Genomic DNA, 22,576 nt, shown 5'->3' on the forward strand with positions numbered 1-22,576 from the left:
ACCACAGCTACCCCTGCTGCCCCTCCTGCTGGGCCCTAGCCCACCTAAATTGCTTTAGGAAGGGAGTGGCAAAACTCTGCTTATAATTTTTTTCCTCCATGATTTCTTAAATTTATGACAAATTTTAAGGCCAAAAACTTAGAAAAACTTCTCCTTAAATATGTTGAGGTTGACTGAATAGAACACAATGTATCAGTTTTTTAATTTTATTTCCATTGAATAGCTGATGGGTAAGAGTAGGTTTTTGTTGTTTGCTTTAAAATCTCCAGGTTTCCTCTGCTGAACTCTGGAAGGTATTCAGTAATGGATAATTAATTTGTAAAAACGGCTTTGGGCAGTATCTAACCTCCTCTAACTTCACAAGGGGAAAGGAGAACCAAGATCAGCAGTGCAAGGCTGACTCCTGTGAGGCGGAGGCCAGACAAGCCTCCTCTCTCTGCCCTCTTTACCAATTCTTACACCAACTGTCCCTCTCACAGCACACTTTACTGGGTTCAATAATTCATTGCAGTGGTCACATAGAACTCACAGACCATACTCACAATTATGGAGCTTATTAGGGAATAACAGTTACAATTCAGGCTCAGGAATGCTTAGGATACAGTTCTTCCATCAGGACAGCCTCTCCTCAGCTGTACTTGCAGGCATTCGTCTCCCTGGCCCTCGGCCTCTGCCCAAAGGCACTCAACTTTCTCATTCCATGGGCTGGGAAGCCTACCACGCTGTCTCCTGCTGCCGGGTCCCTCCCACTACTGGTTCTTCCCGCTACCGCTTCTCACCATCTTCAGGGTTACAGCTCTCTCTCTCTGTCTCCTGCTTCCAGGAGCTTCTCAGCTCAGGGATCTCCGGTCCAAAGGACATGCTCTCCACTTCTGGCTGTTTTTCCGTGATGGTGGTAGGGTCCTCATCTCTGCTCTGGAATTGGCTCTCTTTTAAGGCAAAACTGACAAATCCCCTTGGTGGGCCACAATTACGTATCACAGTCTTGCCCAGTCACCTCGGTGGAGTTATAAGACTATGGCTAGAAAGGCCACACAAAAGTAATCAATCACATTGCACAATTTAAGAACATGTTTTTATCAGTAAAGACCTTTCATTAGCCAGAGATTTAAGATTAAGACTTTGGGTGCTCTAAGATCAAATTAATAGTATTAAATTTGATTACATTTTTAGTATTTTTCCCTTCCAAATTTAAAATGATGGTTGACCTTTAATCACATGGAAAATCTGACTCAATGACATAACTGACCAAAGATGACACTGTGATCACTAGTAAGGACAGAAGCATGCCATGTGAGCCCATCCATGGCTTTTGCAGCTGGCACGATCACCTCTTGGACAAAGTAGTGGCTCATGATACTAATAAAATGTGCTGCTGTTGTATTAAGGAAGCATGAATCTTTTCACATTATTTAGTATAAAAATCCTCTTGTAGTTTCTTTTTTAATCTCATGTTAAAGATCATACTCCTTAACATGGTGATGTAATTTAGTCTCATCTTCATGTCTTACTGCTTTTCCCCATGTTTGTCCACTCAGCCACTCATTTGGTGAAGACCATGTAGAGTACCTGCTCTGTGGCAGCCACTGCAGCATGCTGGGGGTGCAGTGGTCAGTAGAGAAGGCAGTGTGGCCTCTGTCCCTTCTCCTGCTGGCTTGTCTTGGCTCATATTGTTCTGTCGGCCTGGAGTGAGAGTCCTTCCTCCTCACTTGTCCCATCAATACCTCAGGTCATCTTTTAAGCACTGTCAGATGGCCTTCGCAGTGTTTTCCCTTATTTTAGTATTTATCCTTTTGCCCCATTTTAAAGATAATCTTTATTTTCGATTTGTTGTTGTTTTTTAATTTTTAAAAGTTCTCATTATAGAACTTTTGTAAAACACTGAAAAGCATAAAGATTAATGAATTTTACTTGTAATCTCATGTTATGGGTTGACTTGTGTCCCCAAAAAATGGGTGTCAACCTAGCTAGGTCATGATTCCAAGTATTGTGTGATTGTCCACCATTTTGTCATCTGATGTGATTTTCCTATGTGTTGTAAATCCTGCCTCTATGATGTTAATGAGGCAGGATTAGAGGCAATTATGTTAATGAGGCAGAACTCAATCTACAAGAGCAGGTTGTATCTTGAGCCAGTCTCTCTTGAGACATAAAAGAGAAGTGAACAGAGAGACAGAGGGACCTCATACCACCAAGAAATCAGTGCCAGGAGCAGAGTGCATCCTTTGGACCTGGGGTCCCTGCATTGAGAAGCTTCTAGACCAGGGGATAATTGATGACAGGGATCTTCCCCCAGAGCCAACAAAGAGTGAAAGAGCTGGCACCCTGAATTTGGACTCGTAGCCTCCTAAACTGTGAGAGAATAAATTTCCCTTTGTTAAAGCCATTCACTTGTGGTATTCCTGTTATAGCAGCACTAGATAACTAAGACAGAATTTGGTGCTGAGAGAGTGGGGTACTGCTCTGACAGATACCTAAAATGTGGAAGTAGTTTTGAAACTTTGAATGGGTAGAGGCTGGAAGAATTTTCAAGTGCCTAATACTAGATTACCTTGAAGAGACTGTTGGTAGAATATGAACATCAAAGACAATTCTGGTGAGGACTCATAAGGCAATGGGGGGAACTGTTACACTGGAGTAGGTGCAGACAGTGGGAGGCAGCAGTGGAGAAATGGCAGCAGCAGAACCAGGAGACCAGCACAAAACAGCGCTGGAGCGGACCCATGGAGCGAGAGAGCTAGTTGCCTTTAGCAGGAGGCTTCCTGGCAGAGTGAGGGTGCCTCAGGCACTTATCAGTGGAGCTAAAGAGCTATGGAATGCTTGCCACAGCAGGGGAGACGGAGGAGGTGATGAGACTTGAGAGGCCAAGGAGCCAGGAAGCAGATGCTGAAGAGACAAAGGAACAGAGGAAACAGAGCTCCCTCATTCTCAAAGGGTAGGGCCATGACCTCTGGGGTCTTAAAGGGTAGAGTTGCCTCACAGATAGTCTAGGGGAGTGGAACCACCTAAATTGGAGGGAACAGAGTTGCTGTTCCGGTGGGCCTAGAAACAGAGCTGAAGCCCACGGCTGAGGGACCTCCTCTCCGAATCCAGGAGAGTATGGCCAATACCTAGAGTCTGGAGGACAGGGCCATTGTCTAAATAGTTTCAGAGAACAGAGGATTATTTTCAAAGCCTTGAGGGCTAATGTAATGTGTTCTGCTCACTTGCTTCTTGCCTGTTATCCCTTCTTTTCCTCCAGTTTCTCCCATTTGTAATGGAAATGTATAGCTTGTGGCTGTTCCACCATTGTACTTTGGAAGCAGATAACTTATATTCTGAATTTCACAGACGAAGAGAAATTTTTGGATTTTGGATTTAGAGTTGATTTAAAACTTTCGCTATGATATGATGGGGTGAATGTGTTTTACAAGTGGCAAGGACATGAATTGGGGGGGCGGGCAAGGGGCGGAATATTATGGATCGAATTGTGTCTCCCAAATACGTATGTCAGCTTCACTAGCCATGATTCCCAGTATTGTGTGATTGTCCACCATTTTGTCATCTGATGTAATTTTCCTGTGTGTTGAAAATCTTACCTTTATGATGTTAATGAGGCAGGATTAGAGGCAGTGTCTAAGTCATCTAGTGCTGTCATAACAGAAATATACCACAAGTGGATGGCTTTAACAAAGAGAAATTCATTTCCTCACAGTAAAGTAGGCTAAAAGTCCAAATTCAAGGTATCAGCTCCAGGGGAAGCCTTTCTCTCTCTGTCAGCTCTGGAGGGAGGAGGCTTCCCCTGGTCGAGGAGCTTCTCAGGCGCAGGGACCCCATGTCCAAAGGACAATCTCTGCTCCTGGTGCTGCTTTCTTGGTGGTATGAGGTCCCCCACTCTCTGCTTGCTTCCCTTTCCTTTACCTCCTGAGAGATAAAAGGTGGTACAGTCCACACCCCAGGGAAGCTCCCTTTACTTTTGATCAGGGAGGTGACCTGGGTAAGGGTAGTGTTACAATCCCACCCTGATTCTCTCAACATAAAATTACAATCACAAAATGGAGGACAAGCACAGAATACTGGGAACCATGGCCTAACCAAGTTGATACACACATTTTTCCGGGGACATAATTCAATCCATGACAGGCAGTTATGTTAATGAGGTAGGGCTCAATGTGCAAAATTAGGTTGTATCTTGAGTCAGTCTCTTTTGATACGTAAAAGAAGTGAGCAGAGAGACGGGGTACCTCATACCACCAAGAAAGTAGTGCCAGAAGCAGAGCGCAGCCTTTGTATCTGGGGTCCCTGCATTAAGACGCTCCTAGACCAGGGTCGCTATGAGTCAGAGGGCACGGGGTGGGTAGACCAGGGGAAGATTGATGGCAAGGACCTTCCTCCAAAGCGAACAGAGGGAGAAAGCCTTCCCCTGGACTTGCACCCTGAATTTGGATTTGTAGTCTCCTTGATTGTGAGAGAATAAATTTCTCTGTTAAAGCCATCCACTTACGGTATTTCTGTTTCAGCAGCCCTAGATGACTGAGACATCTCATAACCAGTAAGGGTTCATGTTTGAATGAGTTCCTTCATGCCTTTTTTTCTGTTGCACCTTGTGGGATTTGGCAGTCAAGAAGCCAACGATGAGTGTAGTTAATAGTTTTGTCTGAATAAATGGGCAGAAGCCAGATTACATTTTTCATTATGAAAAGATTGAGTTGTTTTATAGTGGGGGTGAGACACATAGGATCAAGAGTGAGTTTTCTGGTTTGGAAAGCTAGACACAGTTTTTAGAAACTGAAAAGGAGAAGCTTGTTGAGGGCAACGTGATGGGAAGAGATTTGGGAGAAAGTGAGAATGACTAGTAGGACATGGTCCCAAGAAGGAAGGAGAGCATGGAGTCAGGACACAAGTAAATGAGTTAGCCCGCATGCACCACCCATCTTCTTCCACTCAGGGAGTATTTGCCTCCCTTCTGTGTTTTGGGACACTTGGACAAGAAAGAGAAAGAGAACATACTTCATGGTCTCTGTCTTACTGATGTGGTAGGAAGCACTGCCAAGGCTGTTGTGGACAGATCGAGTAAGGGATCTGAGTTGTTGAGGGGAATGGAAGAGGGAGCTGAGCAGGTGGCCCCACTCACTGATGTTTGCCTCTCAGGGGCTGTGGGCAAACGTGTGGCAGCAGTGGCTGTTTTCTAGCAGCACGCTAGGCTTCTGTGCAGAAGCAGAGAGACCCATCCTAGCACTGCCCCGGGGTTGCAGTTGTAATGGGCCAGTGTAGTCACCGAGGGTGCCAGGCAACTAACAGTGCCGGTCTTGTGCAGTAACAGCTTAGATTCGGTCCAGGATGTGCAGAGAGCCACCACAGAGATGGGGGTCCCGGGACTGTGCATCTCAGACACTGGAGAGCAGGGTGAGTGGAGAGGTAGTCAGGGAGGGCAGAAGGCAGGGGTTGGAGGAGGAGACATTAGAGACACAGTTGGATGTGAACACAGAACCAGGCATGACCCTTAGAGTGAGGAGAAAGATCAGAACCTGCAAGACTAGCCTGTCATGTGCATAGTTTTTTCCCTTTAACTTTTTTATTTTGGCATAATTCCTGACTTAAAGAAAATTTGCAAGATTGGTACAAAGAATTCTTGCATCTCCTTTACTCAGATTTCCCATATGTTAACATTTTACTACAGTCACTTAACCCTTCTTTGAGCATGTGTGTATGTGTGTGTGTTTTGCCTGGATCACGTGAATGTAGGTTGCAGACGTTACCCCTAAGCGCTTTGGTTTGTGTTTCCTAAGAACATGGTTGCTTCTGTTAGTCAGAAATTAATACTGATACATCTCATCTCCAGGCCTTATTTGGATGTCACTGCTTGTCCCAATAATGTCTTTTATAAAAACCAAAAAGCCAAACCCAGTGCCGTGGAGTCGATTCCGACTCATAGCGACCCTATAGGACAGAGTAGAACTGCCCCATAGAGTTTCCAAGGAGGACCTGGCAGATTCGAACTGCTGACCCTTATGGTTAGCAGCTGTAGCACTTAACCACTATGCCACCAGGGTTTCCCAATGTCTTCTATAGCAAAAGAAAATCTTGGATCGTGCTTTGCATTCAGTTGTCATGTCTCCTTCAATCTGGAGCAGATTCTCAGTCATTCTTTGTGTTTTATTTATTTATTTTTGAAACTTGTTTTAAAGACTTGTTATTTTGTAGACCACGCATCTGCAGACTTCCTCTTAAAGGTGCAGATAGGAAATACTTCCATCTTTGTGAGCCATTGAGTCTCTGTCACAGCTACTCAACTCTGCTGTTGTAGTATAAAGGCGGTAAACAAGTGGACGTAACTGTTATGCAGTAAAACTTTGTTTACAGAAACAGGTGGCCAGCCCACTGCTGTAGATTGCCAATCCCTATTGTAGACATCTCTCAATTTAGATCTGTCTCATTTTCCTCGGGACTAGATTCGGTGTATGCATTCTTGCGGGAACACCACAGCAGTGATGTGCTGGTCTTCACAGTGCTTCATAAGCACATTTGCTTTTACTAATGGTGATAACGTCGATCCGTTGATTACGGTAGTGTTTGCTGTGTGTGTATGAATATATATGTATGTATATTTACATACACATGTTTATTTTAAATGTTGGATTATGATAGTAATTGGGATGGATAGGGGAAGAAGATATCAGTCAAATCCCTAGAATTTCTGGTAAAAAACAAGGAGGGTTGGTGTATAAGAGAAAGGTCAAAGTGAGGGAGAAGGCAGGTTGTACAGAACAGAATGGAAGATCCTTAGGAGGGATACATATGTGAACAAAATAGACAAGGTCCTTTTCCAAAAGAATGTACATTCTTGTGAGAGGACAGAAAGCAGAAAAATACAGACAGTTATATTCAGATTGTATTCACTCCTGGAAGAACCTAAACCGGGGGGGGGGGGGGTAGGATTGACATAATAATAAAAAAAACAGGGTTGAAAGTATAAGACCCCAAAAACAAGAATAAAAAAATTTCATGTGTCTGATCTGACAACATCGTAGAATACCAAATTGTTTTTCCACAAAGATCAGCTGCCCAGCTCCCTACGATGTGCCAGTTGGTCAAAATTTCTTTTATATGGGAGACAGTCATCATTGGTCCCAGAATGACACAGCGCCCTAGCAGATGGGAACAAGCGGGTCCTGCTTTGCTCCTGGCGCAGCTATAGCTTTCTCTGGCTTTCACCCTTCAAATAGACAGCTGCCGTGGAGTCTACTCCAACTCATGGCACCCCTGTGTACAACAGTTGCCAGCATGTTTGAGTTCATTGTTTCAGCTACGTTGCCAATTCATCTCACCAGGTGTCTTCGTCTCCCTTGCTGGCCCTCTTGCTTCACCAGACTCAGTGTCCTCCTCTAGCTGTTGATGCTCCCAATGATGTGTCTAAAACAAGTGAGTCTGACAGTGTAGAAGTAGACCACCAGGCTTTTCTTCCTGGTCTCTCAGTTCAAAGATTCCACTGAAACCTGTCCACCATGGGTGACCCTGCTGTTATTTGAATACTGATGGCATAGTTTGTAGCATCACTGCAAACACACAAGCCACCACAGTAAAACAAACTGATAGATGGTGGTTCATGCTTAAAGAGGCAATGAAAAAAAGGTGATGAAGGTCACAAACTACAGCATTAGGAGGATTCTAGAAATTATCTAGATTACCCTCACATTTCTGTGGTAACAAAAATTAAGTCCTAGAAAGATTAAACAACTTTCTCAAGGTTCTATAGCTGGTTAGTACATCAAATAACATTTTTATACTCTGCTAAATTGCATTGAAAAGAATACGTAGAGAAAAGTTTTCCAGAAATCCCTTAGGTATATTTAGTAATATAAAGGGGATCTGAAAACCATTCTAAATGCACAGGTAACAATAGCATGGATAAAGGAAATAATCAAGAGTAATTCTTACTTTTATTCTTAACTATAATGCCATTATTGCTGTCTCTGTTTCATGGTATTTAAAATTTTTTATCTTTATAAACATACTTTATACCCTTTCTGCACCCAGAAAAGCTTTCAGGGGACAGAACAGTGAAAATAAGGTAAATATTAACTGTTCAGCGATAAGTAGAAAGCCAAGTGAAGGAAATAGCAGATACTCTAACCAACAAGGCTCTTTGTTGTTACGTGCTAAACTGAGTTCTGAGAGTCTTAACCTCTAGGAAAAAACGGGAAAGATCTTGAAAAATCCAACTTGTCTCCAGTGTAATTTTTTTCTGATTCAAATTTTTAAAAGTAACTCGTACCATGGATACTTAATGCAAAGAATGTTGTATATATATAATATTATCACAATCTCATTAACGGTAATTTTTTTTTTTTTTTTAGCTAAAAGGGGAGGCTTTCTTCATATTCGCTGCTTCTTGCATTAAACCCTGATTGAAACTCAATAGGATCATTATATTTCAGATTTACAGCACTCAAACTTTTTTGTTTGTGAGCCCTCAAAAGAATTTTGAAAAGTTATGTACCATTTGGACATTTAAGTTGACATATAAAAATTTCCACTGAAATTTTTAAAGTTTTTGTTAATTAACAAAGATTGTCATTTTTATCATGTTGTAAATATTGACAGTAATAAAATAAACATTTTATATCATTTTCATGGTTAAGGTTTGTGCTAACTTGGCTGGGCCATGATTCTCAGTGGTTTAGCAGTTATGATATAGTTTGGCAGCTGTGTAATGATGTAGTCACCTCCATAATGAGATCTGATATAATGTAATCACCTTCATAATGAGATCTGCTATTTGCAGCCAATCAGTTCAAAAGGATTTTCCTTGGGGGTGTGGTCTGCATCCAGTATATGCAGACTTTTTGAAAAAGCTCATGGGGCTTTGCTCATTCTGGACCCTGCATCCGGCTGGCCACCTGACCTCTGGTTCTTGGGACTTAAGCTAGTAGCTTACCTGCCAATCTTGGGATTCATAAACCTCTGCAGCCTCTGAACCAGCGCCCTACAGTCTTTCCTGCCGATTTTGGGGTCGTCAGCCTTGCAGCTATGTGAGTCAGGAGAAGCCTACAGTCTGACCCACAGACTTGTGACTGTTTAGCCTCTATAACCATGTAAGCAATTTCCTTGATACAAATCATTCCTCTCTCTTTCTGTATGTGCATGTATGTATGTATATACACACACACATTTACATATAGGAAACCCGTCAAATCCACCAGACACTCCTTGGAAACGCTGTGGAGCAGTTCTGCTCTGTCCTATAGCGTTGCTATAAGTTGGAATCAACTCACTGTTAACAGGGGGATGCACACGCGCGCACACACACACACACACACACACACACACGCTTCACTGGTTTTGCTTCTCTAGAGAACCAAGTTTAAAACACTTGGTACTGAGACTGGTTCTAGAGAAACAAAATTGAAAGAATGAGTTTTCTAAATTGGCTCTCAAGCCTGTTACTCTTAAAGATGTTGATGACTCTGCTTCCAGTAGTAAAGAGGGCACTGCTAATCTATGGCATGAGGTGACGATAGAAATACACAAAATATTGCCACCAATAGATCAGGTGTTAATGAGAGACGAGGCTCTAGGTGATTGCATATTTGATACTTTTCTACAATTTTATCAGAATAAGAAGTACAAGGAAGCTGGCTGCTTGGTCCTACTTTCGCTAGAAAAGGTGGTGAAAGAAAGAGGTGAGCTCAGGGCTTCAAAATCCCAGCTTAGGCTCCACATAAATGACTTCAAAGCTGCCACTTATAGTTTGAAATAATGTCTTATTTCTTGTAGTAACAGAATTGATATTGCCGAAAATCAAACCCAGAGTCTTATGGTAAGAGTGGCTGAATTACAACAGCATTCGAATTCCCAGCGTCATGTAATGTCTGAAGTTAAAGTGAGGGCATTGATTGGGAAGAAATGAGATCCTGAAACTTGGGATGGGGACATACGGACAGATAATCGGGAAGCTCGGAACACTAAGCCCCTAAATTGCATTGAATCACTCCCATCTGAAGAGATGATGACATCTTTGTCTGCTTAGTGACCCTCCCCAGTAAACCATTACCCCTCTATTCCCATCTGATGAGATTAACCCAGCTGTGCCTGAAGAGCCTTTGAGCCATCCCCTGGGGACGTGTCTGGGGTATTGCCTGAAGGAGATTCCTTATAAGACCGAATGTTTTCAGAACATGTCCCTACCGCCCATATTGGCTTCTAGACCTATAAAGAGACTTAAGTCCCAGCGAACCCCAAAAGGTAAAGTACAGAGCTACACTCCATAAGAACTGCTTGACTTTTTAGATTTGTGCAGAAACCTAGGGAATATATGTGGGAGTGGATATTAATGGTGTGGAATAATAGTGCAAGGAACATAAAGTTGGATCAGTCTAAGTTTATTGATGTGGGCCCACTAACACAGATTCTTCATTGAGTGTTTCAGCTTGAGAGGTTAGGAAAGGATCTAATAGTTTACTTGGTTGGCTTGCTGAAGCAGGGGTTATGGGCTGGCCTACACTAAATTAAGTTGAAGTACCACACCTGCCTTGCTATACTGTAAAGAATGAATCCAAATACTTAGGGAAATTGGCATGTTAGAGTAGACATACTAGGTTAGACCCACGGATCTACACATAGAGTACCCAGAGGACACACCTTTTACCACAATGGTGAGGAACAGATTTGCGAAGTGAGCCCCAGTATCCTTGAAGACTGCCGTGATTGCTATTTTATGTAAGTCAGATATGACAGTGGGAACTGCCCTAACTGAATTAAGACATCTCACTACAATGGGACTGATTGGACCCCGTGGTAGTAGTGGCCAAGTGGCAACACTCACTCAACAGTGACAAGGTGGGTGTAGTTACCATAACAGACAGTGGACACAAAGCAATGATCAGAATAGTCTGACTCATGTGGACATATGGCACTGACTACTTAGTTATGGTATACCTAGGAGTGAAATAGATGGGAAATATACTGAATGTTTATTTGATCTGTACAAGAAGAAAAATCCTAGGTTAAGTCAGTGGCAGTCTAACTCGATTCACCAGCATAGAGTCATGACCCCTCAATCAATACCCAGACATGCACCAGTTTACAGACCCTGAAACCCTTGAATGAAGGGGAGGTCGGGTACCTGTCAGGAAGGACTGCGCTACACTGCCAAAAGTTTATACTGTTGATCTTTGTCCCAGCCTTCTCCAAAGTGATCTACAGCATTTTACAAGAGTGGCTGTTCATTGGGGAAAAGGAAATAATCAGACTTTTCAGAGATTACTGGATACTGACTCTCAACTGACACTAATTCCAGGAGACCCAAAATGTCACTGTGGCCCAACAGTTAGAGTGAGGGTGTACGGAGGTCAGGTTATTAATGGAGTCTTAGCTAAGGTCCATCCCACAGTGGACCTAGTGGGTCCCAGGACCCATCCTGTAGTGGTTTCCCCAGTTCCAGAATGCACAATTGGAATAGATATGCTCAATAACTGGCAGAACACCAACTTTGGATCCCTGACAAGTGGAGTAAGGGTTATTATGCTAGGAAAAGCCAAGTGGAAGCCATTAGAACTGCCCCTACCTAGGAAAATAGTAAACCAAAAGCAATACAATATTCCTGGGGGGATTGCAGAGATTACTGCCACCATCAAGGACTTGAAGGATGCAGGGGTGGTGATTCCAACCAAATACATGTTCATTCAACTCACCTCTTTGGTCTCTGCAAAAAAAAAAAAAACAGATGAATCTTGGAGAATTACAATGGATTATTGAAAATTTAACCAGGTGGTGATTCCAAATGCTTCTGCTGTTCAAGGTGTGGTTTTGTTGCTTGAGCAGATTAATATGTCTCCTGGTACCTGGTATGCAGGCTAGTGGTTTTTCTCCCTACCTGTTTCAAAGAACCACCAGAAGAAATTTTTCTTCAGCTGGTGGCATGGCCAGCAATACACTGTTACTGATGTACCTCGGGTATATCAACTTTCTAGCCCTGTGTCATAATTTAGTCCGCAGGGACCTTGATCGCCTTTCCCTTCCACAAGATTTCACAGTGGTCCATGTTATTGATGGCATGCTGTTGGACCTCGTAAGGAAGAGGTGTCAATGACTCTGGACTTACTTGTAGAACATTTGCATGCCAGATGGTGGGAAATTAATCCCACAGAAATTCAGACACCTCGGTAAAGTTTCTAGGGGTCTGGAGTTTTGGGGCCTATCAAGATACTCCTTCTAAAGCGAAGGATAAATTATCGTACGTGTCCCCTCCCACATCTAAAAAGGTGACACAACACCCTGTGGGATTCTCTGGATTTTGGAGGCATCACATCCCTCATTTTGGTGTGCTACTCCGGCCTATTTATCGAGTGACTTGAAAAGCTACTGGTTTTGAGCAGATCCCAGACCAAGATAAGGCTCCGCAATAGGTTCAGGCTGCCGTGCAAACAGCTTTGCTGCTTGGGCCATATGATCCAGCTAATCCAATTGTGCTTACAGTATCAGTGGCAAATAGGAATGCTGTTTGGAGTCTCTGGCAGGCCCTTATTGGTGAATCACAGCACAGACCCTTAGAATTTTGGAGCAAAGCCCTGCCATCCTGTGCAGATAACTACTCTCCTTTTGAGAAACAGCTTTTGGCTTGTTAACTGGGCCTTAGTAGAGACTGAACACTTAACCAGGCCACCAAGTCACTATGCGGCATAAGCTACCCATCATGAACTGGGTGTTGTCAGATCCACAGAATCATAAAGTCAGATGTGCACAGCAGCACTCAGTCGCTAAACGGAAGCATTATATATGAGATCAAGCCTGAGCAGGACCTGAAAGCCCAAGTAAGTTGCATGAGGAGGTGGCCCAAATGTCCATGGTCCCCACTCCTGTGACATTACCTTCCATCACCCAGTCTGCACCTGTGGCCTCATGGGGAGTTCCTTATGATCAATTTACTGAGGAAAAGAAAACTCGTGCCTGGTTTACAAATAGTTCTGCACGATATGCAGGCACCAGTCGAAAGTGGACAGCAGCAACACTACAGCTTCTTGCTGGGACCTCCCTGAAGGACGTGGTGAAGGGAGAGTCCTCCAGTTGGGCAGAATTTTGTGCAGTGCACCTGGTTGTTCACTTTGCTTGGAAGGAGAAATGGCATGTGTGATTATATACTGATTCATATGCTGTGGTCAGTGATTTGGCTGGATGGTCAGGGGCTTGGAAGGAGCATGATTGGAAAATTGGCGATAAGGAGGTATGGGGAAGAGGTATGTGGATAGACCTCTGTGAATGGGACAAAGAAATGAAAATTTTTTTGTCTCTTGTGAATGTGCAACAAAAGGCGACTTCAGCAGAGGAGAATTTTAGCAGTGAAGTGGATAGGATGATGCAGCCTCTGTGGGAACCAGGCATCCTCTTTCCCCCAGCTACTCCTGCCACTGCTCAGTGGGCTCGTGAGCAACGTGGCCATGGCGGCAGAGGTGGAGGTTATGCATGGACTCTGCATCGTGGACTTCCACTCACCAAGGCTGACTTGGCTGCAGCCACTGCTGTGTGCCCAAACTACAAGCAGTAGAGACTAACACTGAGTCCCCAATAGGGCACCATCCTTTGAGGTGATCAGCCATCAGGTTGATTACATTGTACTGCTTCCATCATGTAAAGGGCAGCGTTTTGTTCTTACTGGAATAGACACTCTGGACATGAATTTGCCTTCCCTGCATGCAGTGCTTCTTCCAGAATAACCCATGGACTTACAAAATGCGTTACCCACCGTAATGGTATCCCACACAGCATCTTATCGGATCACAGCACAATGAAGTGCAGCATTGGACTCATGCTTGTGGAGTTCAGCTGGCTCAACAGAATGACGGAATGGCCTTCTGTAGATGTAATTATGGCCCTAGCTGGGTGGCAGTGCCTTCCAAGGTTGGGGCAGAGTCTTCCAGAAGGCTGTATGTGCTTTAACCAGCATCCAATATATAGTGCTATCGTCAATAACCAGGATTCGTGGGTCCAGGAATCAAGGGGTGGAAATGGGAGTGGCACCACTTGCTATCACTCCTAGCAACCTGCTCACAAAATTTTTGCTTCCTGTCCTCGCAACCCTATGCTCTCTAGGTCTAGAGGAAGGAATGCTTCCCATCAGGAAATAAAACACTGATTCTGTTGAACTGCAAGTTAAGAATGCCACCTGGCCACTTTGGGCTGCTCATGCCTCTGTTTCAACAGGCAAGGAGGGGAGTTAGTGTATTGACTGTGGTGATTACCAAAAGGAAATCAGATTATATTACATAATGGAGGTAAATAAAATATATCTGGAATACAGGAGATCCTTTAGGGTATCTCTTAGTACTATTGTGTTCTATGACTAAAGTCAATGAAAAACTATAGCAGCCCAATTTGGACATGACTGCTAATTAACCAGACCCTTTAGTAATGAAGGTTTGGGTCATTCCAGCAGGCAAAGGCCTGTGATGACCAGCTGAGGTGCTTACTGAGGGCAGAGGGAATATTGGGTGGTTTAAGAAGGTAGTTCTAAATACCAACTATGAGCCATGTGATCAGTTGCAGAAACAAGGACTGTAATTGTTATTATTTCTTCCTTGCATGTGTGCATCCAATATTTTGTTTACTTATAAAGTATGAGATGTTAGCAGGGCTAGTGTTTTTTCAGTTTTATACATATTTTATCATGTAGGCACAAGTATGACTTTATAATTTTCTTTAGAGATTCTGTTTGGTTTAGGGAGATGTGTACAGATGCCACATTGACAGTGGGTGGACTGTGATGGTTAAGGGCTGTGAATCCCAGTGGTTTGGCAGTTATGATGTAGTTTGGCAGCTATGTAATGATGTAATCACCTCCATGTTGAGATCTGCTATTTGTATCCAGTCAGTTCAGTTGAAAAGGAGTTTCCTTGAGGGAGCGTCTAATATATGTGGACTTTTTATCAGTGCTCTTCAGCCCTGCGGTTTCATTAGTCAGGAGAAGCCTCCAGTCCTACCCATGGACTTGGGACTTTGAAAGCTCCACAACTGCGTGAGCCATTTCCTTCATATAACCCTCTCTCTCTCTCTCTCTCTGCATATGTATGTGTGTGTATATACATATGTGTGTATATGTGTATACATACACACACACACACCACTGGTTTTGCTTCTGTAGAGAACCCAGCCTAAAACGATCACTCATTTAAATATATCTGATGACATCTAAATACCGTATAGATTTAATATGCATTGTTCGTCTGCCTTGAAATTGTATATCCTTTCTACTTTGGCCATATAGTTTTTGTATAAAGTATATATGGTCTGTGTTCCTCAGTTTCCCCATCTGTAAAATGGAATAATAATCATTACTGTCTTATTGTTCCAGTGGCCATTAAATGAATTAATATGGTTAAATGCTTAGACCTGGCACCTAATTTTTTTTTTTTTAATTTTAATATTGCATTTTATTTTTTGGTGAAAATATGCACAGGTTTGAAGAACAACTCAGGGCCATTAGTCTTGGGAACTCTTCCAGCCTCAGTAGGTCCAGTAAGTCTGGATTCTTTAATAATTTTAGGTTTTCTTCCACATTTTTCTTCCTTTTAATCAGTATTCTTCTATTGTGTTTCTGATTATAATGTTTAGTAGTGGTAGCTGGGTACCATTTAGTTCTTCTAGTCTCAGGGAGGAAGAGGCAGTGGTTCATAGAATTAGTCTTGTAGTCCAGTTCCTTCTCTGATTCTTGGGTTTCCTTCTTTCTTTTGTCCCAGACAAATAAAGACCAGTAGTAGCGTTGTAGATGGCCACTTGTAAGGGTTAAACTTTAAGTTTAAGAAGTATATTATGCATATTAACTGGATTGTCCCAGGAGACCATGGACCAATCCCATGGGGCGATTGGTTACGTCTAATTAGTATCAGCATTTGTAGCCCCATCTCCCATTGGGTTGTTGTTACTGTTGCAAAACCGTACACAACCTAGCATATGCCCATTCGTCCCTTTTTCCTAGGTACAGCTTATGGATATCAGTTAATCCATCATACTGTGCAAACATCACTCATGTTCAGTGCCACCTTTTACTATAAACAAAAAGTGACTACTACCTAGGGAGTACTTTTTCCTCTTTCCCCGTTCCATCACTGGTAACCACTAATGAAAATTGGTCTCTATATATTTACCTATTCATGTCATCTCATAAAAATGAGAACGTACAATATTTGTCTTTTTCTGACTGACTTATTACATGCAACATAATGTCCTCCAGGTTTTAAGGTATTTCAGGAACTCATTTTTTTTTTTATTGATGAGTAGTATTCTGTTGTATGTGTGTACCACATTTTACTTTCTATTGATGCATTGCTGGGCACTTGGATTGTTACCATCTTTTTGCTGTTGTGAATAGTGCTGCAATGAACATAGGCATACATACATCTGTTTGTGTCACTTCCTTTAGGTCCCTAGGGTATATACCTAGGAGTAGCATTACTGGGTCAGATGGCAGCTCTACTTTTAGTTTTTTGAGGAACCACCAGATTGTTTTCTACAACGGCTGTACCAGTTTGCTTCCCACCAGCAATAGATGACAGTTTAAATTTCTCCACATCCCCTCCAACGTTGTTTTCTTTTTTTTAATCTCTAGCCATCCTAGTGGGGGTGAAACGGTATCTCACTGTAGTTTTGATTGGTATTTGTCTGTGCTGGGTAAGTTTTAGTGGGTGGGTAATGACACTGAGCATCTTTTTAATTGTCTGTTGACTATTTGAATATCCTTTTTGGTGAGGTGTCTGTTCATGCCCTTTACCCGGTTTTTGATTGGGTTATTTGTTGTTTTTTGTTTTGTTTTGTTTTTTTGTTAAGTTGTAGAGGTTTTATGTATGTATTGGGTTTTATACCCTTATTGGTTATATTGTTCAATACTGAAACTTTTTGTTTAAAATTTTTTGAAAATACATCATTTAATAAGCTGGAACTTTTCTCCCCAATTAGTTTATGTTCCCATGGATGAATATTAAATATTACAAAAGCGAAGTAGGACTCATCTAATACCATTTTTTTGGTAGCATAGATTTTATACACTTTGAATTTTACTCAGCAGATGGGAATGGAAAGACTTTTGTTAAAATGCATCACAGTTCTTTGAGGTCCTTTTGAGTTGTTCGCAGAAAATCGGACAGGTTTCTATCACCACAAGTTACGTTTAATGATCAGCTGCTGGCTTGATGAGATCCTCCTTCAATTTTGTTGAATATAATGAATTGGGAACCACTGGACTTGCAAAAATATTTATTACTAAATTATTAGTGATTAGTCAGTCATTCGCTTTCTCATGTCAAAATATTTGGAATTGTAAGTTTGGTTAGAGCCCCCAAGGATTTTTTCACCGAGGGCAGTGCAGCATGGGGAGATGAGTACGATAGATGTCTTTGTTTTGTAAAGTAGAAAAGGAGCGGGAGAGTCAACCTAGAAGCCTGGCAGATCCACTGTAGGAAAACTGAAGATTTGGAAATTGATTTTCTTTGAACTGTCCAAGCCAGGGAAGCCTCAGTAAGTCTTTGTGTATCCTGAGGGTTACATGTATCCGTTTTGAAGGCTGCTGCCTTTTAATCATCTGGTCACTGTCTTTCACCCTATTGTCCTTTTCTGCTCCATCCCCACCTGTTCTGTTGCTGCTGGGGCACCTTGAGCTGAAGAGGGTTTGCTCAACTCTTCTTGCTCTTAATTATGAGATTGAACTTTCTTATTTTGACCTAAGATTTGTCTCCTGGGTATCCCTATCTTGAATTAACTTCAATAAATCATGTAAATTGGTATATATAATGTACTTTCCGTGTTTAAAAACCACAACAGCGAAGTATCGAAAATCACTGACCAACTAGTTTTCAGTATAAGTAATTTAGTGTGGTGGTTTTAATTACTCTAAAATAAAAATTATGGTCAGCCCAAATGATAATTAGGTTTTCATTTGTAATTAGCATCAAGTAAAAATAGAAAAGCTGGTCAAGAAATCGTGATAGGCCTTCTTAGCGTGAGTCATCCCCAGATTTATTTAGAACCTAAACAATGGATTTTTCCATGTAAGTGGCGATCACTAAGTAATAACAGTAAGTCCACTTCTGTTCACTCTAGATACATGGTGCAGTGGCCGGGAATGCGGATATTGCGTCGACAGGAGCTTGATGCCTTCCTGGCTCAGGCACTATCCCCCAAACTTTACGAGCCTGATCAACTCCAGGAGCTTAAGGTAATTTATAAGCCTGATTGTATTGTCTTGGGAAGTCTTGCTTTGGATTTCGGTGTAACGCAGCTAACCTTCACTGAGCAGTATTGCTCAGTGTACTAAGCTAGGGGAAAAGGAATATTCCTTTCTAGTTATGCATCTGCCGTCCCCAGATTGGAAATTATTAATTCCACTTTTTGAGATCAAGATTTTTCCTTGTTTACCAATGGATGTTTATTCTTGTTTTTCACAGCAGGAAATAAATATGCCTTCTTTATCTTGGGAGGTGATCCCAAACCCTGGGAGGGCTTGATATTAAGAGTTTTCTGACATCTAGCCAGGATTCTTTTTCTTATTTCATTCCATTGTTCCTAATTACAACTTTAGTTTTCTCTAAAAAATATTCTTTTCCCTTTTAGTATTTTAAGACCCTTTAAAAAAACACTTGAAGAACAGTGTTATGCCGTCATTCTGATGCCCCTGTAGGTAGCATTTAACATCGTGTTCTTTTTAATTTTCCCTTGTAATAATTCCTTTTGTTCCTTCATTGTTTTGACGATTTTCTCCTAGTTGTTACCTAATTTTTTAGTGTGCCTGTCTTTTTCAGTACAGCTTTATTAGTTGCTATGTTCACATAGTTGCAATCGCTTTTTAATTTCTATACTAAACTTTAGAAAGTTCAAGCCTTTTTCAAAGTTAGCTGCATTAGTGGTTCTGCCTTTTCTTTTTATTTGGGGGTTTTTCTTTTTGTATTTGCCATCAGTTATTTACTTATTTATTTTTTACAAAATTTGATTTGTAATCAAGTAATCTATTTTGATAAAATTGCCTTCACGTTTAGATCTCTTTGCCATTCTTTATGAAGGCATTCTTTCCCATTAGAGGAGTTTTAGGCTCGCTTTATAGATTTTCAGTATTCTAAAGTTGGTGCTCCCCTGTTTTGGTAAATTTAGTAATTTATGTATGAACCTCCTCAACTGTGTGGAGCTCAAGTCATTTGTGGTCACCATTAGGCTTTCTGATAACTTTGAGACAAACTAAGTTTAAAAAAAAAAAAAAAAACCCGGTAAATTCACCTCAAATTGTATTCTTTATACATCAAGCTTTCCAGTTTGTGAGATAGAAAGTAAAAAAAAAATTTTTATGTATTTGAATTTAAATTTGTGTTTGTTTTAAAATGTTTGGTCAGGTTTTCCCTACAACACAGAATGGCGAAGACTAAGTACAGATTCTCATTCCTTGTGTTCTTACCCAGATTATTCACCACCACCGTCTTCATTACCAGATTGTGCTTTCAGGGGTGTTGTAAATACTTTTATTATAGTGTGGTGCCATCCCTCTACCTCTACTTCCTGTTTCTCTTATATAGATTTTTACATCAGTATTGACATCCCAGTTCTGAGAATCAGACCACCAGGTATCAGGTATGCCCACTAAGCCTTATTCACCATCAAGTTACTTTGACTCAAAGTTCATCTTATATCCCATATTCCTTTCATTTTTGGATGGACACATAGGGTATAACTTTTGAAAGAGAATTGCACTCTAAGCTTTCATTTTGGTTCTTTTGAGATCTTAGTACTTTCATGGTTTTCCCCTGGTTCTTCATCTAATGCCAGACATTTCTAGAGATGTATTTAGAAAGATGTATTTAATGTATAGCTTACTTCAGTCTCACTCATCGTTCTCTGGGCCTTGCTTATCTGGTGATCTGCAGTTCCCTTTAATAAGGACAGCCTGCACCTTTACGTGCTTCGTGTTCATTATTATCATAAATCCTGAAAACTAACATTTGGGAAGGGAAAAGAGGTAGGTTTTTTTTGTTTTGGTGGTGGTTTTTTTTTAAAAGATTGAAGATCCCTCAGCTATCAGATTGAGCATTGGTAGGAATAATGATTATTTACAAAAATTTCTATGCAGAGCTGAGGGTTCCAAAATTCAGTGATAGAAAAATGAATTTCAAAATTGCTTTTTTGTTTAAAACTTAAAAAATTTTTTATACGTAAAAGCAATGGTGCTTTTTCTGTAGTGCATCATTTCAGTGTTTATGATATAGTCAACTCTTGATTTTGTTGTTGTTGTTTAAGGGTCCTATTGTCCAGTTTGTGGATTGCTCAAACACTGTTTTTTTTCTCCCGTTTATTGTCCACTCTGTCCTTGTAAGCATTGCCATCAACGGAGAAGAGAGAGAAAAGGCCAGTTCTCATAGTTTGGCCTCTTGTTAGCTTTTTTGATAGGAAGTATGGTGGGAAAAGATGTTGAAACAATTAAAGAGAATGAATTTTTAAGGATTTCATTTCATCCATGCTTTCTCCATCAACCATTTCCGTGAATAATCGAGAGTGTGCTGTGTAGTTCCTTGAATACGTGTGACGGTGATTGATGGGCCTCATTTTTTTCCTGTTATATTTTTTAAGAGCTTCTCCTAGGTTACCAGCATGAAATTAAATATTAAGGTAAAATTAGCACTGACCCTTTGTTTTGGGGGGGATAAAGGAATGAGGAGAAGAACTTTTGTACAATTATGATATTTGTCCAGTTTCTTTCTCCTTTGCTCTTGACAGTCCTATAATTGCCTTAAATTCTTTTAACAGTTTCACATGCCAAGTGCAGAATATAAAAGATGGAAAATGAAGAGCTTTAAAGACAGTATTAGGGACGTGCATCATGTCTGTGATACCTGTAAGAATTATTTTGCATATAGGTAAATATGACAAATTAAGAGTCTGTTGCCCAGTAATTAGAAGTTGAACAAATTAACTGCACTGAAAATTGCTTCTTTAGCTAATTGGGCTGAGATTAAATTTCATACTTGTATTTCCTATAAAGTCAGAATTTTTGTCTTTGTTTCTCTACTTGAGGAACCCTGGATAATATTTTATCTTAATTGTTATAAGAGAATGAGGTTAGAGTGTGAATATTGCAACTATCTCTGCAATCAAGGATTCAGATTCTGATTCTATATGAGTACCAGTTTTGTGGCCTTGAGCTCTTTGTGACTCAGTTTCTTTATAAGATGAAATATTAATAATAGTACTTATAAGGTTAATGACAGAAGTAAATGAGATAGTACATGTAAAAATGCTTAGAGTAGTGTCTGATACATATTTAGAAATTTCCCCAGACATATTAGATATTATTATCTGTATAATTAACACTTAGGGAAAGAAATACTCAAAAAATTACAAAACACTGTGTAGTGTAACTTTTTTTTTTTTTAATTCTAGAGTGAGACAAAATCTACACACCAGTTGAGATTTTATCCACATTGCTTAAAAACAGCTTTTATTTTGAGGAATTTTCTTTGTTAAAATAATGATGGTTTTTAATACTAAAATGGCAAATTGTTTTAAAACTGTAAACATCATTTTTTAAAACCCATAAAAGCTCACATCCTCAACTAATGTTGAGGTCATTTAAAAAGCATATATATGTGAAAAATCCAGACTTCTCCATTCCTCCTGTCGGCAAATTTGTATAATAGTTCTAACTAGGGCGCTTCCGTGTCCATAAGCATCTGCTGTTGTTTCTTAAACTTAGTGCACAGGTAGCTCTTTGCTCAGAAAATGGCTTTGAGTTTTCTTCATTAAATAAGTGTTTGACTATGGATGTAACAAACAACAAGAAACTAGATGCTGCTTCATGTTTTCATGGAAGGAAATGTTTAGCATTTTTGTTAAAACATTTGAACAGCAAGCATCTCTAGAGCAACATCAGTTCAGTCATTTCCTTTCCTTAATCCATGGTCCAGATTCTCCTTTCTCTGTGGGGTAGTGTGCTGGGTGGAGGGGGCGCTGAGGCCTGGGAGACTTGGGTCAGCCCCAGGTCCTGCCTCTGTCAGCCTCTGTATGTGCAGAAGCACTGGGCCTGTTAGCCTGCTTGCCTTCACCTGTGAGCCGGAGGAGAGGCACAGCTCACGGTGTTGGGAGGCAGTGACTTTGTCAGTAGGAAAGTGACCTGCCTGGGAGGAACCACTGTTCCCACTCCTGCAGAGAGAAGGCCCTGAGAAGAGCACAGATACTGATTTTCCCAGCATGAGGGGAGCAGGGTCCTGTGAGGCAGCCTGCATTTATTTCTTGCCCTTCCCCTCAAGCTCACAAGCTAGCGTTTGTCTTCCTACTTTAAAATCAGCTATGAAAAGGGTGGAGGGTCAGCTTTGAGAGAGAGGGAGACTCCCTTTTCCTGCCTTGAGATTTTATATAAGAGATGAGGAAGAGCATTTCTTTCTTCGGCATCTCAGTAACAGGGTAGGGCTACTCTGGAATCTAAATAAATCAAGGGGGGCTGTTATTATTTAATTTTGATCCAGTCTGACCCTCTCTTTCTCCACTTTCTGCTCATAAATTTAAAAATGCATCTAATACCATCACCTTAACTCCCACCTGCCCTTAACTGACAATTTTTTAACTTTTCAACAGC

At 41.1% G+C, this 22,576-nt stretch overlaps 1 protein-coding gene across 1 annotated transcript in view; it reads left to right on the forward strand.

Moving 5' to 3' along the window:
- FAM120A (family with sequence similarity 120A) overlaps positions 1-22,576 on the forward strand; it is a 189,423-nt gene that overhangs the window by 149,628 nt on the left and 17,219 nt on the right. Inside the window, exon 12 of the mRNA XM_049896569.1 lies at positions 18,067-18,181. Within this exon, the coding sequence (XP_049752526.1) occupies positions 18,067-18,181 (115 nt within the window). The remainder of the gene's footprint in view (positions 1-18,066; positions 18,182-22,576) is intronic.

The sequence above is a fragment of the Elephas maximus genome, chromosome 9 (assembly GCF_024166365.1).
Source record: "Elephas maximus indicus isolate mEleMax1 chromosome 9, mEleMax1 primary haplotype, whole genome shotgun sequence".
NCBI lineage: Eukaryota > Metazoa > Chordata > Mammalia > Proboscidea > Elephantidae > Elephas > Elephas maximus.